This window comes from Saccostrea echinata, unplaced genomic scaffold, assembly GCF_033153115.1.
Source record: "Saccostrea echinata isolate AGI-Se365-2 ecotype Australia unplaced genomic scaffold, CSIRO_AGI_Sech_v1 ptg000022l, whole genome shotgun sequence".
Taxonomy (NCBI): Eukaryota; Metazoa; Mollusca; class Bivalvia; order Ostreida; family Ostreidae; genus Saccostrea; species Saccostrea echinata.
Genome location: NW_026889771.1, coordinates 12,515,933 through 12,533,890, shown reverse-complemented (window position 1 = coordinate 12,533,890; position 17,958 = coordinate 12,515,933). Strand labels below are relative to the sequence as shown.

At 32.5% G+C, this 17,958-nt stretch overlaps 3 protein-coding genes across 9 annotated transcripts in view; 2 read left to right on the top strand and 1 right to left on the bottom strand.

The window, feature by feature from the left end:
• Positions 1-3,617, top strand: part of LOC133190428 (spermatogenesis-associated protein 1-like) — a 41,825-nt gene extending 38,208 nt beyond the window's left edge. For all 6 annotated transcript variants that reach the window (XM_061326062.1, XM_061326059.1, XM_061326066.1 and 3 more), the window contains one exon: positions 2,236-3,617. In XM_061326062.1, coding sequence (XP_061182046.1) covers positions 2,236-2,385 — 150 coding nt within the window. In that variant the 3' untranslated portion in view covers positions 2,386-3,617. The remainder of the gene's footprint in view (positions 1-2,235) is intronic.
• A 566-nt stretch (positions 3,618-4,183) lies between these two features.
• On the bottom strand, positions 4,184-14,332 carry LOC133190430 (histone deacetylase 3-like). Of its 2 annotated transcripts, none has more exons than XM_061326068.1 (13): positions 14,263-14,332; positions 9,510-9,592; positions 8,812-8,954; positions 8,488-8,569; positions 8,205-8,317; positions 7,743-7,876; positions 7,398-7,478; positions 7,073-7,146; positions 6,775-6,839; positions 6,222-6,370; positions 5,843-5,922; positions 5,224-5,384; positions 4,184-4,915 (listed from the first exon to the last, which is right to left on the bottom strand). In XM_061326068.1, the coding sequence occupies exons 2-13, from the start codon at positions 9,576-9,578 to the stop codon at positions 4,846-4,848; spliced, it is 1,221 nt and encodes a 406-aa protein (XP_061182052.1). In that variant the 5' UTR covers positions 9,579-9,592; positions 14,263-14,332; the 3' UTR covers positions 4,184-4,845. The 2 variants fall into 2 exon arrangements, with proteins under 2 accessions (XP_061182052.1, XP_061182051.1); XM_061326067.1 differs by lacking the exon at positions 14,263-14,332 and adding an exon at positions 13,107-13,220.
• Positions 13,690-16,585, top strand: LOC133190432 (uncharacterized). Its single transcript, XM_061326070.1, has 5 exons — positions 13,690-14,352; positions 14,503-14,621; positions 14,736-14,920; positions 15,177-15,303; positions 16,092-16,585. The coding sequence occupies exons 1-5, from the start codon at positions 14,085-14,087 to the stop codon at positions 16,377-16,379; spliced, it is 987 nt and encodes a 328-aa protein (XP_061182054.1). The 5' UTR covers positions 13,690-14,084; the 3' UTR covers positions 16,380-16,585.
• The last annotated feature ends 1,373 nt before the right edge of the window (positions 16,586-17,958 follow it).

Below are 17,958 nucleotides of genomic sequence, written 5' to 3'. Positions count from 1 at the left end.
AAGATGCCAGTTTAGAATCCCATATCAATTGCTTAAATTTTGCCCATTACTCCTGTATCATCATTTTATTGCTGCATGCTGTAAATATAACAGGGTCTTGTTTTACAAAGAACTGAAAGCCAAGACCAAAAACTCTCTTTCTTTTTTTAAAGTTATTTTATTAGTTCTTTAGATTGACTTAGTTTTAATTTTTTTAAAGGATTTTTTGGTCTTGACATATGTTCTTTGTGAAGTAGGACCTAGATGTTGTATGTTGTAACATGTTCACTTTGAATGTTGTCTTGTGCTGTTGTTGTCAGGTATAAAATAAGGGGCAATAGTTAACTGTCAATGTACACATTTGTGATGTTCGAGTGTGAAGTCGTATTTCTGTCACAGTCTTCTTAATACACACAGCAAATGTCCCAAATATGAAACATTCATTGTGACTAATACCAGCTATTTATACAACAGAAGTAGAAAATTTGTTTATCATAGTTGTATTTCTTCGCAATCTAATTAAAATTACATGTTCTGAAACCGCTATCACTTGTGAGAAGCGGTAGTGAATTCAGAACATCTAATTTTAATGAGATTGATTTCTTTATACATTTTTTTTTCTCTCAACAATATTTTTTCCCAGTCACTTGTGTTTGTTTCATTAATCACACTAACACAATATACATTAAGTCAAAATATACAAAAGTACAAAAATTCTACGTAAAATTTCATAAGATCTGAATTTTCCCTTTTTTATCAGCAAAGACACACTAGAGAGCTACGCTCCATCCAAGAAAATCCGGGAGACCAAATGAATTAATATCAATAGAGGTTAGAAAAGAAAATCCCGTGTATCACTAGAAATTCTGTTTCCTCCTTTTGTTTTTGGTCTTTAACTTTTCTTTTTCTTTTAAATACATCCAGGCTGAGATTTTATTTTTGGTTCGTGACGTACACGTTTATTGTATGTAGTTTTGAGGTAATTTTTTTTTTTTTGGCATTCAGAAATATATAGTGGAGTGGTGTTTTGTGTCCCAAACAAATCTAAACTTCTTGTAGAGAGTTCGGAAATAATAATATTTCTGTTTGATGACAATAACTATACATAATACCTTAAACACAAAACCAAATTGGTTAAACCATTAGAATTGTGGCAATTTGTTGGGAATTATGTTTTTCCAGTAACATAATTAGGTATGGTAAATGAGGGAAAATGTTATAGATAATACTTAAATTTTTACTTTTTGTTTGCTTTTACTAATATTAATCTTCAGATATACAGCTTGCTGCAGTAATTTTTGGCATACTTGTGCAAATTTTTTTCTGATTTTGTTCGAAATTCCAGCCACAGCATTCACAATATTAATAGATTTTTCAAGGTCAGGTGACATAAACTTTTGCTCAGTCTGTCTTGTTGCTAGTTTTATGTATTTTATTGTTAATTTATGACAACATGCAAACAAGGTGGAATATTAATACTTACTGAGAAGTTTTAAAATTGTGCATGCAGAATAAGAATTTATGACTAGCATGACTGCAAGTTTGTTAAATTTATTTTATCATTTGATCAGTTGAATAAATTGAATGCCATTTTTTTTCTATGAAGCTGTATAAAAAAAACACAATAAATTTTAATGAGGAATGCATGATGAGAAATTGAATAATTTGGCCATAAAGTCTGTTTGATCAGTTGATTTTTTGAATATGCATATTTAAAAAAAAATATTAAATGTGGAATGCATGATGAGAAAACTTAATAATGATTAGGCCTTAAAGTTTGTTCATAAAAAGCAATGAGAATAATCTACATTGAAATGGATTAGTGGCACATTTGTTTCTGCACATGTTGAAGAAAATTTCCATGATAAAGTATCCAGTATTTTTTTTGAAATTGTTCCATTTCCAGATATTTTATATAATTAAAAAAAAAATTAAGAACAATGTGAAGAATCCCAGAAGTTTGATATACAATTAAAAATTTCATTCCAGAAATGGGGGGGATTTTAAATTTAAAAAAAAAGATCTTTTAATGGATCTAGAAAACATATGCAAGCAAGTCTGTATAATTCCATAGATACACTTTTTTCCCCTTCTGTTTCTTTGAATCAACACAAATTTTAGAATTTTTCATGATTCATTAACTCTCAAGACAATCAGTTCAGGAAAAGTTCAGATTACATACAATTTAAGAATTGTACTAGATATAGTGGGGCACTTTACTCAATTTGTGCATTTTCTCTTCACAAACTTTTACAGCTACGCAACCAGGCAGAGACAGAACTTCGAGCCCTGCGGGCAGAACTGACCCAACAGAAAATTCAACTAACCCTGAGTCGAAAAGAGCAGTTAGCCAAATTGACTCCCACCACGCATGATTCTCGCCTTATGACATCATCATATTCGTAGCAATTTTTTTGTTGACATAAATTATATCTTATATTGATATTATTGTAAAAAGGAATACATGTTCAGCTTTATAAATAGCAAAGTTAATTTTAGTTAAATTTAATTATTTTGCCATCATTTTATAATGAAGGTCATATATTGTATATTCATATTTAGAGTCAGTGAGATTTATCTATCCAAATCTTGTAGTATACAAGATGCATAAAATTGTTATACGACATATTTTTTGTGATTATATAGATGGAAAATATATATTGAGTTGTAAATGCTGGAATGGTTCCAAATGGGTTTATAGATTTTATGCACTCTGGGTTTAAGCTTTAATAAATGCTCTGCATTATAGATAATAGACTTTCTATTATTTTATTAGATTCAGTTATCTTCACATCAATTTCGGATGCGTCTTTCATTAGATAATAATTAAAGAGTCTTAAAATACCATATCTTAAATTCAAAATTGACACAGAATAGAGAGATGTGCTTCTATGACAAATCAGTCGCACATTTTGAGCATATATGGATTATAATTAGAAAAACAAATGTGCAATTCAACATTTGGAAGGAAAAAATGTAATTCTTTCGTTACGTTCCTGAGTCTGTGTTTTCAACTTCCTCATAATTTGACTAGAATTAAAAATTACTTCCGTTTGGTAGTGTGACAGTATAGTAATGTTTCTGTTGTGCTATGATAATTTTTTTCACCGATTTACGTGTATGTATTGTTTGTTGATCTGTGATATTTCATCATTGACTGTGATTCAGTTCTTAATCTTGCATGTTTTGAAAGATTGTGATGTTATTTTTTTTGTGTTGTTACAAATAATCAAGATTTTTCTTTCTTCCTATACATATATTTATAACCATTGCATACAACAAATTTACCAAATTTTGTATTTGTTCACATCTAGTGAGTTCATTTTAGTATCTATTTGAAGTTTTATACATTCAGTTTTCATTGTCTTTTAATTCCAAGGCTCCTTGATAGAAAATCTGTTAATGATCAGGAATATAGACATTAAACCATGAACCTTACATAGATCACTTTCTAAGCCTTGTGTTGTATTTATATAAATGCTATATTCTGTACATCAGTATTTTCTTGTATTCTGTCTTCTACAAAGATTATTTATTTACAATTCCATCCTTTTCTATATTTTATGTTTTGAATGACAGTATTTGGTACATGAACCCAAAGTCTTTTGTCAAATTGAATAAATCTTTTATTGATTAAACTGTATAGTTTTTTTTTTTTTTAATAGATTGCGAGAAGAGCAGAGTTTATGAAATTTAAAACGTGTACAATTGCGTAATTCATGGTGCATAAAATGCCAAATTTAATAATTGCTTATGTATAGTTTCACTATTTCATCCCTCGAAACATATCAAAAACTTCAAAACAAATGTCAAAAATACATGAGTTTAAGGCAAACATTATACCTTTTTGGTTTGAACTTATTTTCATTACATCTGTGGTATTTAAGTCTTGTTGCAAGAAAAATAACTCTTCCATCACTTCCTTCTTGGACAAATAGATTGGGGCACCTAACTCTTCTTTAGTTTTAAATAAATTTCATACAAGATTGTGTGATTATTTATGTGTATTTTACGGAGATGATGCATAGTTTCCCTCAAAATTTATGAAACTGGAATACTATGTCACTTTGCAATTTGGTATAAATGTTACATTAAAACGAAAATGTAATGAACTGTAGCATATTTGAGTTTCAAACAAATATATCTGTTAGCATTAATGAATAGGCAATTTCTTTACCTCTACAAAACTGATGGAGAAAACAGCTGAGATTTCAGACATTTATTACCTGATTTATGACCTGATTCATAACAAATCTTCTCTTTTGCAACATAAAAATTACTTCAATAATACAAGCACAACAAAACAAAAATTTAACATTACATTCAACACATTAAAAATGATATACTGTATACAGGGTTATTTTTGCCCCATGTTATTTTTGCCCTTTTACACTTGCAAACAATTTTGCCCCATTTTAAATTCACAGTTCTGTTTAAGAAACTCTACTGTGTTCTTTGAATCGTCCCATTTTAAATTCACCCACCTAAGAGTGGGGTGAAAGGGGCAAAAATAAAACTAGGGTGAAAATTTCCCTGTATACAGTGTGTGGTGTGTGAAAATATGATGAACAAGATGACATGATTATTTCTAATAGTACAATAATTTACTAGTATTCTGTGTGAAAAAAAGTCTGATCTCAGATCAAGGGTCTTTCTGTTCCTTGGAGAATTCTTGGTCAAAACTGAAGTTCATCTACAATGTCCAACCACTCACAACAATAAAATCAGCATGTCACTGCCATCTGTTACATTCAATTGCCTGTCAGTCTTAGTTGGCAGATGATAGTTGGTCTACAACAAATTTAGATTAAGCCTGCTGCCTTAGAGTCTTTGGATATCTGATGTTTCTCAGATATTTATGGTTTGTCAGACATCCAGGAAGCCATCTTTGTCATTATCCTGGTCCCCATCAAAAAATTCATTATTGGCTTCAATTCTGGAAAGAACGAAAAGAACTAAAGAACTGCTACAGTATTTTAATACATGTACTCTTGAAGTGATTTTTTTAAAAGAGAGCTGGACAGTTGGGAACATCTGAGTATAAGAATACATGTACTTTTCACTATTTTAAAAGCAGGCCTTTTCATTCATTATGGGAAGAAAAACCAATGGGAAAACATAATTTTGTGTTAAAAAAAAAAAAAAAAAAAAAAAAGACCACATTGTGATTTCAGGTCTGACATGAAAAACAGAAAAAAATTGATTGAATCCAAATAAATAAAACTTTATTATGCTGCCTCTGACCTTTTGTCTGTCTGATCCTGGTGATTCCGAATATCTGGATCATGTTCCTCAGTATTCTCCAGACTAAGAAGATCTGGAGGAATATCCTGCATCTGGACACTTGGGGAGTTGATCAAATTCCTTAAGTGTTCATTTACTGTCATCTTCACATTGTCTAGATACTGTTGATGACAAAAAACAGGGATTAGGATTGAAACTAAAGAAATACTGCTTATTAAATGTCTGTACAGAATTTGTGTTGCCTTACATCTTTCATGAATTATAGTCAAACCTACTTTTCTCAAACTCTATTGGACCAAGGAAAAAGTTCGAGATACCTGAGGATTTGACTTAACGAGGTTAAATACCATAATAAAATGTGGTTGGGCTTTCCAACTCACTTCGACATATCCATGGTATTCAAGATACCGAAATACCTAAGTACATGTGTCTAGATTGTTGTTCAATGTTTTACATAAGCTACCTATACTCTAGATAATGTATCTGAAACTAGCTTTTATCAATTCTTGTGAAATTTAAAATAACAAAAATGATTTCACAGTAGCAAAATTAATATTTTTGACATACATGATGGAAGCCCTGTGCTCCTGTATCATGTGAATGAGTGTTAAAAATGTACCTGTTTTGTGTTGAGATTCTCCTGTTTTATTGACACATCAGGGTGTAGGGTGAAATCAGGGGCAAAATACTGAATATAATCTGAAATTATTGAAAAAAATGTACTTACATACCTGTATTATGGATAAACTTCCTTGATTATTACAGTTCTAAACCAAACCTCACATTTTTATCAGGTAATTTTATCATTTACAAAAGTTGCCTCACATACACATTTTATTCATGACGAGAAAGGTCTCTTCCTTAGACAGACCAAAAAAAATCACTCTAACAGCTACATGTAACATATTACCTCATACATCCAATATAATCCATATCATTGAATATTTGTAACAATAAGCCCTCTATTATCAACTTGGATCACAGTTTCAACAACATACCATTGTATGGAATCTCATTATTGAGTTCCTCATTTAGGAGGACTGCAGTCTCGTGGGTCCAGCACCGAGCAACATTTCTCTTGGTATAACCCCCTCCTCCTAGAACCAGCATGGGGATGTTGAATTCTTTAACGATTCTAACACATTCACTAGAAATAAAAGCACATGAAATGAACATACTCACTGGATATGGGTATATAAGGGTATTCTTTATTTCTTAAACAGGTTGTGCCTTCTGTATTTCGGAAGTTAGAAATAATCTTTTTATAAGCAAGTATTGTCATCAAATTTTGCAGTAAATTTGTGACAGTGGTGAGAAAGTCCATCTGAATACCATGGAGCCTTGTTTATCCAGATGCTGTTCTCGAGCAAACTGTCTGCTTAATGAAGCATCCAGATTACTATAATATCCTTAGTATGTATACAAATATAAATTGTTCCCTACAAATTTCATCTGGAAGGTGAAGCATCTGGATTTTTTGGGTTCTGGATTAATTAGGCTCCACTGTACAGCATCTATTTTAAGGTCTGTATTACAGAAGGAAACACTTACCCATGGCCTTTTATGCTCAAGTTGAAACACCCTAAACGATCACTTCCCAGGGAGTCTGCTCCACACTAGAATCAAATACATGTACATCAGTTATGGCATAAAAACAGGGAATAAAATCTTCATTTATATTGGTTATTTGATATAGTTTCAGATACATGTTATGTTGCAGATTTCAATAATAATATAAATACGTATTATCGTATTATTTTATCTTTGTTTTTAACAATTTTGGAAAATTCTACAGACTAATTCTTTAAGTACATGGAAAATGCTCTCTTCATGATATAAAAATTCTTACTTGCAAGACAACACAGGTAGGTTGATAATAGTCCATTACAGATTTAATTACTTGTTGGAACAACTGAATATATGCTGCAGAAAACATGAAATTAAGCATAATCGTTAACTAGTATAAACACTGCTCAATCAGCTCATAAGAATTCATTTTGAAGATTCATGTTTTTCCTATTCTCTATGTTTGTAAATGAAATCAATGTAATTAAATTACCGGTAAAATTTTGTAATGTTATTTTTTTTTAATTAATGTGTTCAAGATTTCTGCATTATTTGTGACAAAACGTTGTCAGCTTTTGAAACAGAATGCTAAATTTCATTGTACATACTTTGATCATCTATTCCCTCCTTCAAAGGCACATTAACAGAGTAATGTCTGCCACTCTCTGCTCCAATCTCATACATATCACCTACAAATTACATCATCCCATTTCTTATTTATTCTGCTTTGTACATTACCACTTCACAGATTACCTAGTATTCTCCAATTTTATTAATACAGCCCTTTCATCTCACTCTAATTTATTTATTTGTCTTTCACATGTGACAATAAATAAATAAAAAGGGAGATGAAAGCGCTTATTTTAATTAGATCTTACTGGCTATTGATTTGATTTCTCTAAAGACTTTTCCTTGATATTTTTGACATTTAAATCTAAAAAAGCATGATTTACCTGTCCCAGGGAAGAAGTAATTTCCATATTTATGAAATGATACCGTCATGACTCGGTCCGTCAGATAGAAGGCTTCCTGTACCCCGTCTCCATGGTGAATATCAATATCAATATACAAAACCCGAGGATGGTACCTTACAAGAGAAAAAAACAAAAACAAAATGTAAAATTCCTAACATACTAATTATAAGTAAGTACAATAAATGTTTTGTTAAAAGTGATATAAAGTAATGGAATACAAATATCCTAATAAAAATCATTTGAAAGTGTATTGCATAAAAAAATTATACTGTATATCATTTATTTTCATTTTTTTAATGTAAATCATTACTTAATTTGATAAGGAAAGCTGCTTCTCTGAAACTACGTACTAACAAATGTATAAAACCTGATTTTTATGAACCATGTGTACCAAAAGCAAAATCACAAACTTTTACTTTTCAATGGAAGTCCAATTCTTACTTTAGAAGCTCTAATATTGCAATGACAATGTCATTCACATAACAGAAACCAGAGGCCTCGAACTTCTTGGCATGATGAAGCCCTCCAGACCAATTAACAGCAATGTCACAATGCTGCAAAACCAAGAGTGAATTCTATGTCAAATGACAAATAAGCATGGATGTGAAAGATGACACTCAAGGAAATATCATTGACTACTTTTAAAAATGTAAAAGATTCAGGGTATTTTATTTCATATTTCATCTATATTCTATCTGTGGGTTGGCTATTATGTGTGGCTTACTTTGTTGTTCAGTTTGACAGCACCCTCTAACGACGCACCAGTGTACATGGAGCAAAAATCATACAGACCTTCAAACACAGGACTGAAATAAAATAAAGTTGATGTAAAGAATATGTAAGTACTTATAATGCTGCACAACTTGACACATCAAAGGAATGTTTGTTCAATATCTTGATTCTTTTTTTGTTTTTTTTTTTTTTTAAATAGATTTTTGTTTTTAAGGTCATTTCAGATTTTCATTCCATGATTTCCTTACTTACAGACATAGGTCAAATTTATTTTAATGAAAAGATGACAGAAGAGGTACATTTTAAAAATACTCACCAGTCATCACCAACATTGAACATGCTGAGTTGTTTTTGGAAATTGCTCACATTGTTTGGTGCCACTCTTTGCAAGAAATCAATGTATTCCTCCGAATGAAATCTACACATATCATGTGCTGAGGCTCTGTAGGGCCTGTATATCTGTCAAAACATGTGTACTTGTATTAATGCCCTGTTCACACGGAGAGTTTAATTCGAATTAAACGTAAGTTACTGTGAATTAAATTTGAACTGCGTTGACAAGAGGAATTTAATGCGAATTAGTTTAATTCGGATTAATTTACTGCGCAATAAATTACTTTGCATTAGCTCCGCGAATTAAATTTTGACGCATGCATGGCAAAAATAAGTCACATGCCACATGTAGGTGGTCAGATATAGGAACCTACGCTAGTTTTTAGTGAAAAACAAAGGAAAGTTATGTTAATCACTGAAATGTGTACAGACACTATGACATTATGTCAAACAGATTTGCTCTGCACAATGTGACATGATTTTCAAATGACGTCATAATAGCATTACTGGATAGTCTTACTGTAGAAATAAAATTTTAATTTGCATTAGTTTACATCGCATTAGCTGTTGTGTTAATTTAGTTTACTTCACATTAATATACTGTGAATTAAACTCTTAAAAAATTCATAATATAACACAATATTTCAATATATCTTTACATAAAGTTCTTTGAATACATACTTCCATTTTCTCATGGAGGTTATAATGCAAGACTAGGCAATGTGTTAAAGCAATGCGATGTGGCTTCATGGGATGACCTGGTCCTACAAATATACGGGGAAAAAAGATAAATAAAGGTCACACCACAGTAAGAGACAAAACTAATCAATTAACAAGGTCTAATATTGGTTCTAAAATTCAAATTGAAAAGTGATCCAAGAGATATGATTGAACTATGACATCTCTTAGTAATGTGAGACAGACAGCAATGAAAGTTAATGACAATGAAATTTGGAAGTCTATTATAGTGAAAAGGAGATAACAGAATTGTTAATTGACAAATTTCATTTATACCATTTTCAGTAGTTTGCTAACTCACTGATAATATTCACAAAAATATATCTTCTTTTCTTTTTGAATATTCTAGCAGGAACTTCCAAAAACAATAACAACAAAGAATTGCGACCCTTTCACTACAATATTTTAACTAAGACTAAAAGAATACATGTCACACAAACACTTCTAGTATAGCAGTCAAAGGGTTTTAACTTAACTAATATTTCCACTAGTCATGCGAGTTCATAAAGTTTCAATAGAAGTCCACGGCTAAACTTGTTAGCCTATAATCCAAATATCTCTAATTAAAATGGAAAAACTCGTAAAGAAAAAGTAATACTCAGATCAAGCATACTTTTTATATGATTTGAAGTCCTCATTATTTGAGGAAGGTCGATGCTGCTACTTTTGGAGGAGTAATTAATTGAAATGCTTTTGCAGTAACAGAATTAATCATAATTCAGGGGTGTGCAATTACAAAAATTAGTTACTAGCCCGTCAGGCTAGTGGCAGTAACAAAGTTACTAGCCCGAGGTTGCCAGTCACTAGCCTATTAACTACCGAAAACAATACATGTATAAGTATAACAAAAAAGTGAAAAAAAACATTTAAGTTGAAATAAATAAAACAATTAATGGTTTGCGCTTTGTTATTGTCAGGTGCTTTTCCCTATTTTCATTGACTATAATTGTCACTGAAACGTCTGGCGATTGCAACACACAATACATATAGGTTAAAACGAATTAAAGATTATGATTTTACAACAAAGTTAATTCACGCATCAATTCAGTCCACGTAAATATACCTAAACTTTCATTTTAGATTTACTAGCCCGACGGGCTAACGCAGTATAGATTTATGATAGCCCGACCTTTAAAATTGGTTGCCCAGGGCGTCGGGCAATGGTAATTGCACACCCCTGATAATTTCTCTTCAAGCATTTTGGTCATGCCAATTTTGAGAATGTCAATTCTAATGAAATCATAGGAATCTAGCAATATTTTAATTGGGTGAACAAGTTATAAAATTTACAATGCTGATTTATGCAACTTTTTTGTCACAGAGGCACTTACCGGTGCCTTTAGTAAGCAAAACTTGCATGAATTAATCCAAAGTCAGAAAGATGCGAGTGTGAATTGAATGCTTCTTCCAGTTGAATAGGTTGCGGGGGAAATTGTTTGTTTACTTTTTGCATTGCAACAGAAAATTTGTTCAAGAGCACTCTGTATTCTGGAACCTGCATACCAAAAACTTCTCCATGCCATGAATGCATGACTGTTTACAATCGGAAGATAATAAATGTACCTGTTTAATATTTAGCAGGTTGGGACAAATCTCCCAAATGGAATAGAATATACCAAACAGGCTTTAAGTAAATATCCCATACCTTCACATGACCTTCAAATGTATAATGAAAATTGACATTAATATCCATAAATTGACAAATGTGGCTGCGATTTTCTTCAACAATCAACCTTGGTAGACATCTTGAAACAATGAATTCTCATGAAATCAAATTATCCAATCAGAAAATGATTATTATTTTAGATGCGCTTCAATTTTGAAGTAAAAGTATGGAGCACCATTAGAGCTCACACTGTCAATAATATAAATCTTAAAGAGGAAGAATAAAATGTTATTATTTAATGTATTTTGCAAAATTTCGCCCCTATTTAATAGATTTTTAGTTTTTGTGTATGATCTATAATGAATTTTATATCCCCATCCAAAATTCAAATGAATTAATATTTCTTTAGAGAGAAAATGCTAAAGACAATTTTTTACTCTTGAAAAGAAAGTCAGGAAAGAAGAGAAAGTATGTTACATCAAAAGTTGGGTCAAAGAGAGCATCATAGACAGTCTAGAAATTTGAATATAAAATTATGTTGTTGTGCCTGTATTTGCCCACCATACAATCTGGGTGGAAATCTGACCCATTTTTTTTTATAAAACAATATCTAATTGGATAGTATTTCAATGATTATGCAAGCACATCAATATGACAGAGCAAAGGTGATTCTTTGGTGAGTAGAAATATTTAAGGTGTTTTTTAACTATAACAAGCATTAAAATGGAAATTCCTATCATTAATTAACAAAAGATATACAGTCCACCTGCTGTACTCCCATTTTCGCAAAGTTTCAGGGTGTGAATGCGTACATTTCAGTTGTCTTTTGTATGTGCAATTCTGATCCCTTGCAAGGAAGCATAATTAGGAATTTCTCATGCTAAATATAATGCCAACATTTACATAGCATGTTTGGGATATTTACTGACAGTTCTTTTCTTTGGGTCATAATAACCTGTGTGGGATATTCTATCCCATTTGGGAGCTGGTCTCAACCTGTTTAGTACACTTACGAAATAAACTATCTCATGTTAGATTTACATAATCTTGAAAATAAAATGATCAAATATGGGACGTTATCTTCATTTAGATACATGGCAGTCCAATTTTAAAACCCTAATTTTGGTGATAATATTGGGACTTTTTTTTAAATGCAACTTTCCTGCATCAAATATGCCTTCATTATCTAATTTTGACGTAGTAAAATTCATTGAGTAATGAAAGCAACACGTGAGATCTAACAGTCTAATTATGATGTAAAACTCAAATCTGCAAGTTCCCAAGTAGTCCGAAATATCTGATGTTTTCCAGGCCATTTTCAAGATTTTGATACTTTACGTGCCAGGAAAACGTCAGAACCGGTGCCATTACGAAAACTGGAAATTCGCCGCCTCCAACTGGAAGCAGCATTCTCTGGTTGATTTTCGATACTTGCGGACCGAATTAAATGCTGAATTCACAACTTAACAATAGAACAATGCCTTTAGTACTCACCAACATCGTTTTTCATGGTTTGTTTATAAAATATACAGTCCGGTGAAAACATTTTATCAGACCCTCGAGTTTTGTTTTCAATCCGTGTATTTTAAGATCTTGCAAGACTTGTATCGAAATGTAGAGTGATATTTTCTTTTCATCGATATTGGTGAGTACTAGAAGCATTGTGCTATTGATAAATTGTAAGTTTGGCATTTAATTCAGTTTGCAAGTATCGAAAATCATCTCCGGTTGGAGACGGCGAAATTTCCAGCTTTTGTAATGGCGCCGGTTCTGACGTTTTCCTGGCACGTAGAATATCAAAATTGCGAAAAAAGCCTGGAAAACGTCAGATATTTCGGACTAGTTCTTAAGATTTTAAACACCTGCAACCTTATCACTGCGTCCTTAGAAACTAAGATGTATTGTGTGTTTACAAAAGCTAATTTCTATGTTACCATAATGAAAGTTTCCAACATCTGGATCAAGGAAATAAGCAACAGTTTTCGGTGGGGAATCTGTTGACATTTTCGATCCGAAAACTCGAGAAAGCTTCTTTTGAGGATGGTCTAATTTTATCTCCCCAAACTGGAGAGCTTTGTATGATTTTAATACTCAAATACTTACGGTATTGATTCCGGAATAATTATTTTATTTTATTATTTATTTAAGTAAATTTCTAATTACATGTATAATGTATGATCCTAAAATTGTTATAAAATTGAAACTTGTAATAAACTGAATAAGTCAATATTTTTATAGAATTGCAAGATGTGAGCCATTGCCATACTAGTGGTATATCGATTATCATGATCATCGGTATATATACAGTTCTATGGGATCAGTTCGACCATAAGCCAATATGAAGAAAAACAAACAAACAAAAAACACGTAATTCCTATACCATAAGCAACACAAACAAAAATGATTCATCATTGATTATCATGCATTGATAAACGTATTGGAATAGAATGTATTAACAAACTGTACCACCCACCCCTAAGAATTCCCTACTTCTTATTCAGTTGCATACATGTGTGTCATTCATAAATTCTTTATTCCGGAAGATGTTATGAGAACTTTTATAATTATAACAGCCAGTTTACGTGACCAACACCTTTTCAGTGTGTGGGACAAGCCCTTGCACACGAAAAATACCATGCAGGGTGACACATGACTCACGTAACACAGATGTAGAACCAATCCGTCATCAGTATCGTTACGCCAGTTAGAGGACTTCCCTTATTTTAAGGAATTCACTGACGCATTAAAGATATACCCACCTGCCGACTTATATTGAAAGATACACCCGAGAAGTGGCCATTTATCATCAAGGACATCAGTAGTAGACACGAAATATTAAGGAACTTGTTTGGACTATACATTGTGACACGAAATAGTGGATATTAATTCTTACTGAAAACTAATTACACAAGATGAATGCTCTAGCCGTTACTGTAATATTTGCTATTTGCAACGTGAATACTATATTCGGACAATTTCTTCCTGCAGGACAAGGAGGATTTCCAGTTGGTTTTCCTCCAAATGCAGGTCCCAACCAAGGGTTTCCGCCAAATAATCAAGGATTTCCCCCAAACGGACCAAATGTTTTACCAAATGCTGGAGGTTTTCCTTCAAATAATGGCCCGGGATTTTTCCCCAATGGACCAAACAACCCAGTAAGGCCAGGAGGATTTCCCTTTGGTAAGTTTATCCTCCAAGTGGATATGCCCCTCCCCTACTCGATGAAATATATAAAAATAAAGATACAACATATATACACTTATATAACTTATATATAACTTAAAAGACCTTTTCCTAATGAAAAAAAACTCAATTTCTTTAAAAATGCAGGACCTGGGAGAAGGCCTGGAACCGGAACAGTGGTGTCGGGAAATAATTTTATCTATGGAACCTGCTATTTTAATGAGACTGGTTCGAATGTCAGAGGCCGTGTGGATATTAGACAACTGGTAATATAAGACTTTTATTTCCATCTACTTATTTTGACATATTTTTTTCCATATTACGCTAAAATCTTATTTTCTGAAAATCTCTGACCATCAAATCTTTATTTGACATTACAGATAACAGGTGGTCCCTGTCAGGTACGTGTTCAGGTGGTGGGTCTTCCTCCAAGTCTTATGAGCGACACAGAACATGGAATTCACGTGCATGAATATGGCGATCTCGGTAGAGGATGTTACGCTGCTGGACCTCACTATGATTCAGACTCATTTTCATTCCATGGATCTCCCAATAATCTTGGAACGTAAGTTAATTACTTTATTGAAATCGTTGGCGTTCTGCAAGGGGTTCTGTTTTGTCAGGTTCTTTTTACATAAAAGAATTACAATATCTTAGATATATCATTAAGCATGTGAAATCGTGTGTTTATTAAAAAGAATATTTTTCAATATTAAGTTCAAATACTGTATGTGAGATTTCAATTGCAAGTCAATATGATATAAATTTGAGATTTTGATCACTCTCGACACATGATGACGTTCTGTATTTGCATTTTTCAGTGGAAATAGCCATGAAGGTGATATGGGAAATCTGCGGCAATCAAACGCGGGAGTCATTGATGCTCAGCTGACGTTACCACTGATGACTCTAGCCGGAGACTTAGGGATCGTTGGACGGGCCATCGTGGTTAGTATCCAATCAGTATAAAACACAACGTTATATAAATATTCGTAACAAGCAATGTAACGCTGTTGATGACGCTTTGATAGAACTTGTCCAAACGGAAGTTAAGTGTTGCCCCAGGGTACCGCGTGTTGATCTAGTATGTTTGTTTTGGAGAAACGTGTCATCAGTGTTACGATACATATTTTTTATCAATTAAATAAAATCAGTATATTGATGTAAACGAAAGAGTGGGGATTCAAGGTGGTGTCCTAAAAGATTTTACCTTTTGTAGCTGCTTACGATTCTAGTCACGATTTTATATTCTTAAGTCATATAAATGTACAGGAAGGGTAACAAAAAGAGAATGCGAAGTGTCTTCCCACAAATTTTTATTAAAATAGAAAATTTGGTGTTATGACTATTTAGCATCAGTAGACTAATATTTGGAGTGAAAATAAAAAATTGTTCATGAACAGCTAATAAATATTTCATTAAAAATAAAAAAGCCGAAAACGAAGTTTCTTATGATAAATTATAAATCAATGAATTGGTTCCCATTTTAAAATTGATAATCGTCATGCTTAGAGAGTCCAACTTACACAATAAATTTGTGATTCATAGATTCAAAATTTGTGATAAGCTAGATAGATAAACATCATATATATTATTACTACTCTTTTTGATTTACCTGTTTTTGTTAAGTTCATTACTGATCATGAATGGATATGGATAGCATTAAAGTAAAGCTACCGAAAGAGAGAGAGAGAAGCAATAATACTAGCTTATCATTATCTATACATTTTTTATAGTTACACGAAGGTCGGGATGATTTAGGAAGAGGTGGAAATCCCATGAGTCTACAGACCGGAAACGCTGGAGCCCCCATCGCCTGTTGCACAATAGGATTATCCGATGCATCAAACTGGAACAACCCCTTTATCCCAAGATCTAACATTCAGAACACAGCTGGGGCAAATCAGTTCTCAACGTCAAACACACAGAACATGCAGTTTAATCCAAGTCCCAGAGGCCAACAGGGAACGATCCAAGGAAACACGCAAAACCAAGGATTTCCGGGTAATTTCCAAGGAAAGTAAACTGAAAGTTTTGGCTGACGGAAAATCATTAATAATTGTTGCCAGAACAAGACACTGTGATTTGTGGAAAATCAAATCAACATTTAATGTGATATGTGCAATTTAATGAATTTCATGGTGCATGTAATAGTACATAGTGATTTTGTGTGGTGAAATATTTACATTGTGTGTGAGAGAGAGAGAGACAGACAGAGGACTATTTTGCTGTTGATGCTTTTAATGATGTTTTTATACTATTAATAAATTAAAATTTTACAAAAAGACAACTTGGTTTGATTTTACGTTTTTAAAGTCACCTTAGTCACCCAGATGACCTATTGCTATCTGTTTTTTCCGTCGTCGTCCGTTTACATTTAACCATTTTCTCTGGAACCGCTGAATTAATTCCAACCAATTTGGGTATGTAGGATCTATGGGCAAAGGGGAACAAAAAATCTTAATTTCGTAGTTTCTGCCTTCCTTTGGCCTCACTAGTGGGCCCAAAAGCATCAAAATTCTAATATACTATATATACTTTATACTATTGTATAGTTCAAAATGATTCCTTTAGTCTTTAATGGCCAGGTAGACTTGAAAAATAATAGATGAATGAAATAATATGAGACAACGACGCCTTTTAATTTACAATATTTACATTTTCAATGTCTTTGTCCGAGATAAAATTACAAATTGTAAAAATACTTTATTTCTACATAAATCTACTGGTTCATCGATAGGAGCGGTTAAAAAAAAATCACGTGCGGGGCGGGACAAATAGAGACAGAAGCGGGGCTATTAGCACGGGAATTTGCAGAATCAGGAGCATGTAAATATAAGGAATAACTGTCTTATTTTTTGGATTCATGACGATGATCAATCGATTGGCTTGCGTGATAATTTTATGCATAAACGCCTTCGGCGTTTATGCAAATTATCACGCAAGCCACTCGATTGATCACATCATGAATCCAAAAAATAAGACAGTTATTCCTTAATTAAATGTTATTCGAAAACCAAGAAAGGGCAATGTATGGGTAGTGTGCTGGGGTTGCACTTTACAATGTGAAACGAATATTGTGTTGCTAAGTTTAGTGAATAGTGATAGAGCTAGAGCATATAGTAAGCACTGGCAGAGGCAAGTAAATAGATCTACTTTCCGGGTTGCTTCTGATTACCAGACTAACTATTTTATTGATCCTTGATCGTACCGTCTCTCTTGTTTTTGAGCAACGTATCTACATCCGTCAGTTTAGTTTGTTTCGTTTTATATTGCCATTCCATGGAACCTTTACAAGGTTTTATGATACTCGGGTGACTGTTTCAACCCTTGGACCTCTCCTCCTATATATTTGGTCGAATTTGACTTTTTACACAAGTAAACTATACTAAGATATACTAGATTATTCTAAGATTCTTTATTAAAAATACACACCAATAGAACTACAGTCTCGTCAAAGACTTCTGGTTGGTAACATATCTTCATCTATCAGTTTATATTGATATTCAATTGATCCTTTACAGGGCTGACCGTTACAAGAACACTGTAAAAAGTACGATTTTATAAGATTCTTGCATTTAACATGATAACAGCTAAATGTGT

Coding starts and splice junctions, on each gene's coding strand:
- LOC133190430 (XM_061326067.1), bottom strand. CDS start 13,176: ATGTCAACAGATTCCCCACCGAAAACTGTTGCTTATTTCCTTGATCCA. Junction 7,877..8,204: donor GCAATATTAGAGCTTCTAAA/GTAAGAATTGGA, acceptor TTCTCTTGTAAG/GTACCATCCTCGGGTTTTGT. Junction 5,923..6,221: donor TAATGAGATTCCATACAATG/GTATGTTGTTGA, acceptor CAATAATTTCAG/ATTATATTCAGTATTTTGCC.
- LOC133190432 (XM_061326070.1), top strand. CDS start 14,085: ATGAATGCTCTAGCCGTTACTGTAATATTTGCTATTTGCAACGTGAAT. Junction 14,353..14,502: donor GCCAGGAGGATTTCCCTTTG/GTAAGTTTATCC, acceptor TTAAAAATGCAG/GACCTGGGAGAAGGCCTGGA. Junction 14,622..14,735: donor GTGTGGATATTAGACAACTG/GTAATATAAGAC, acceptor TTGACATTACAG/ATAACAGGTGGTCCCTGTCA.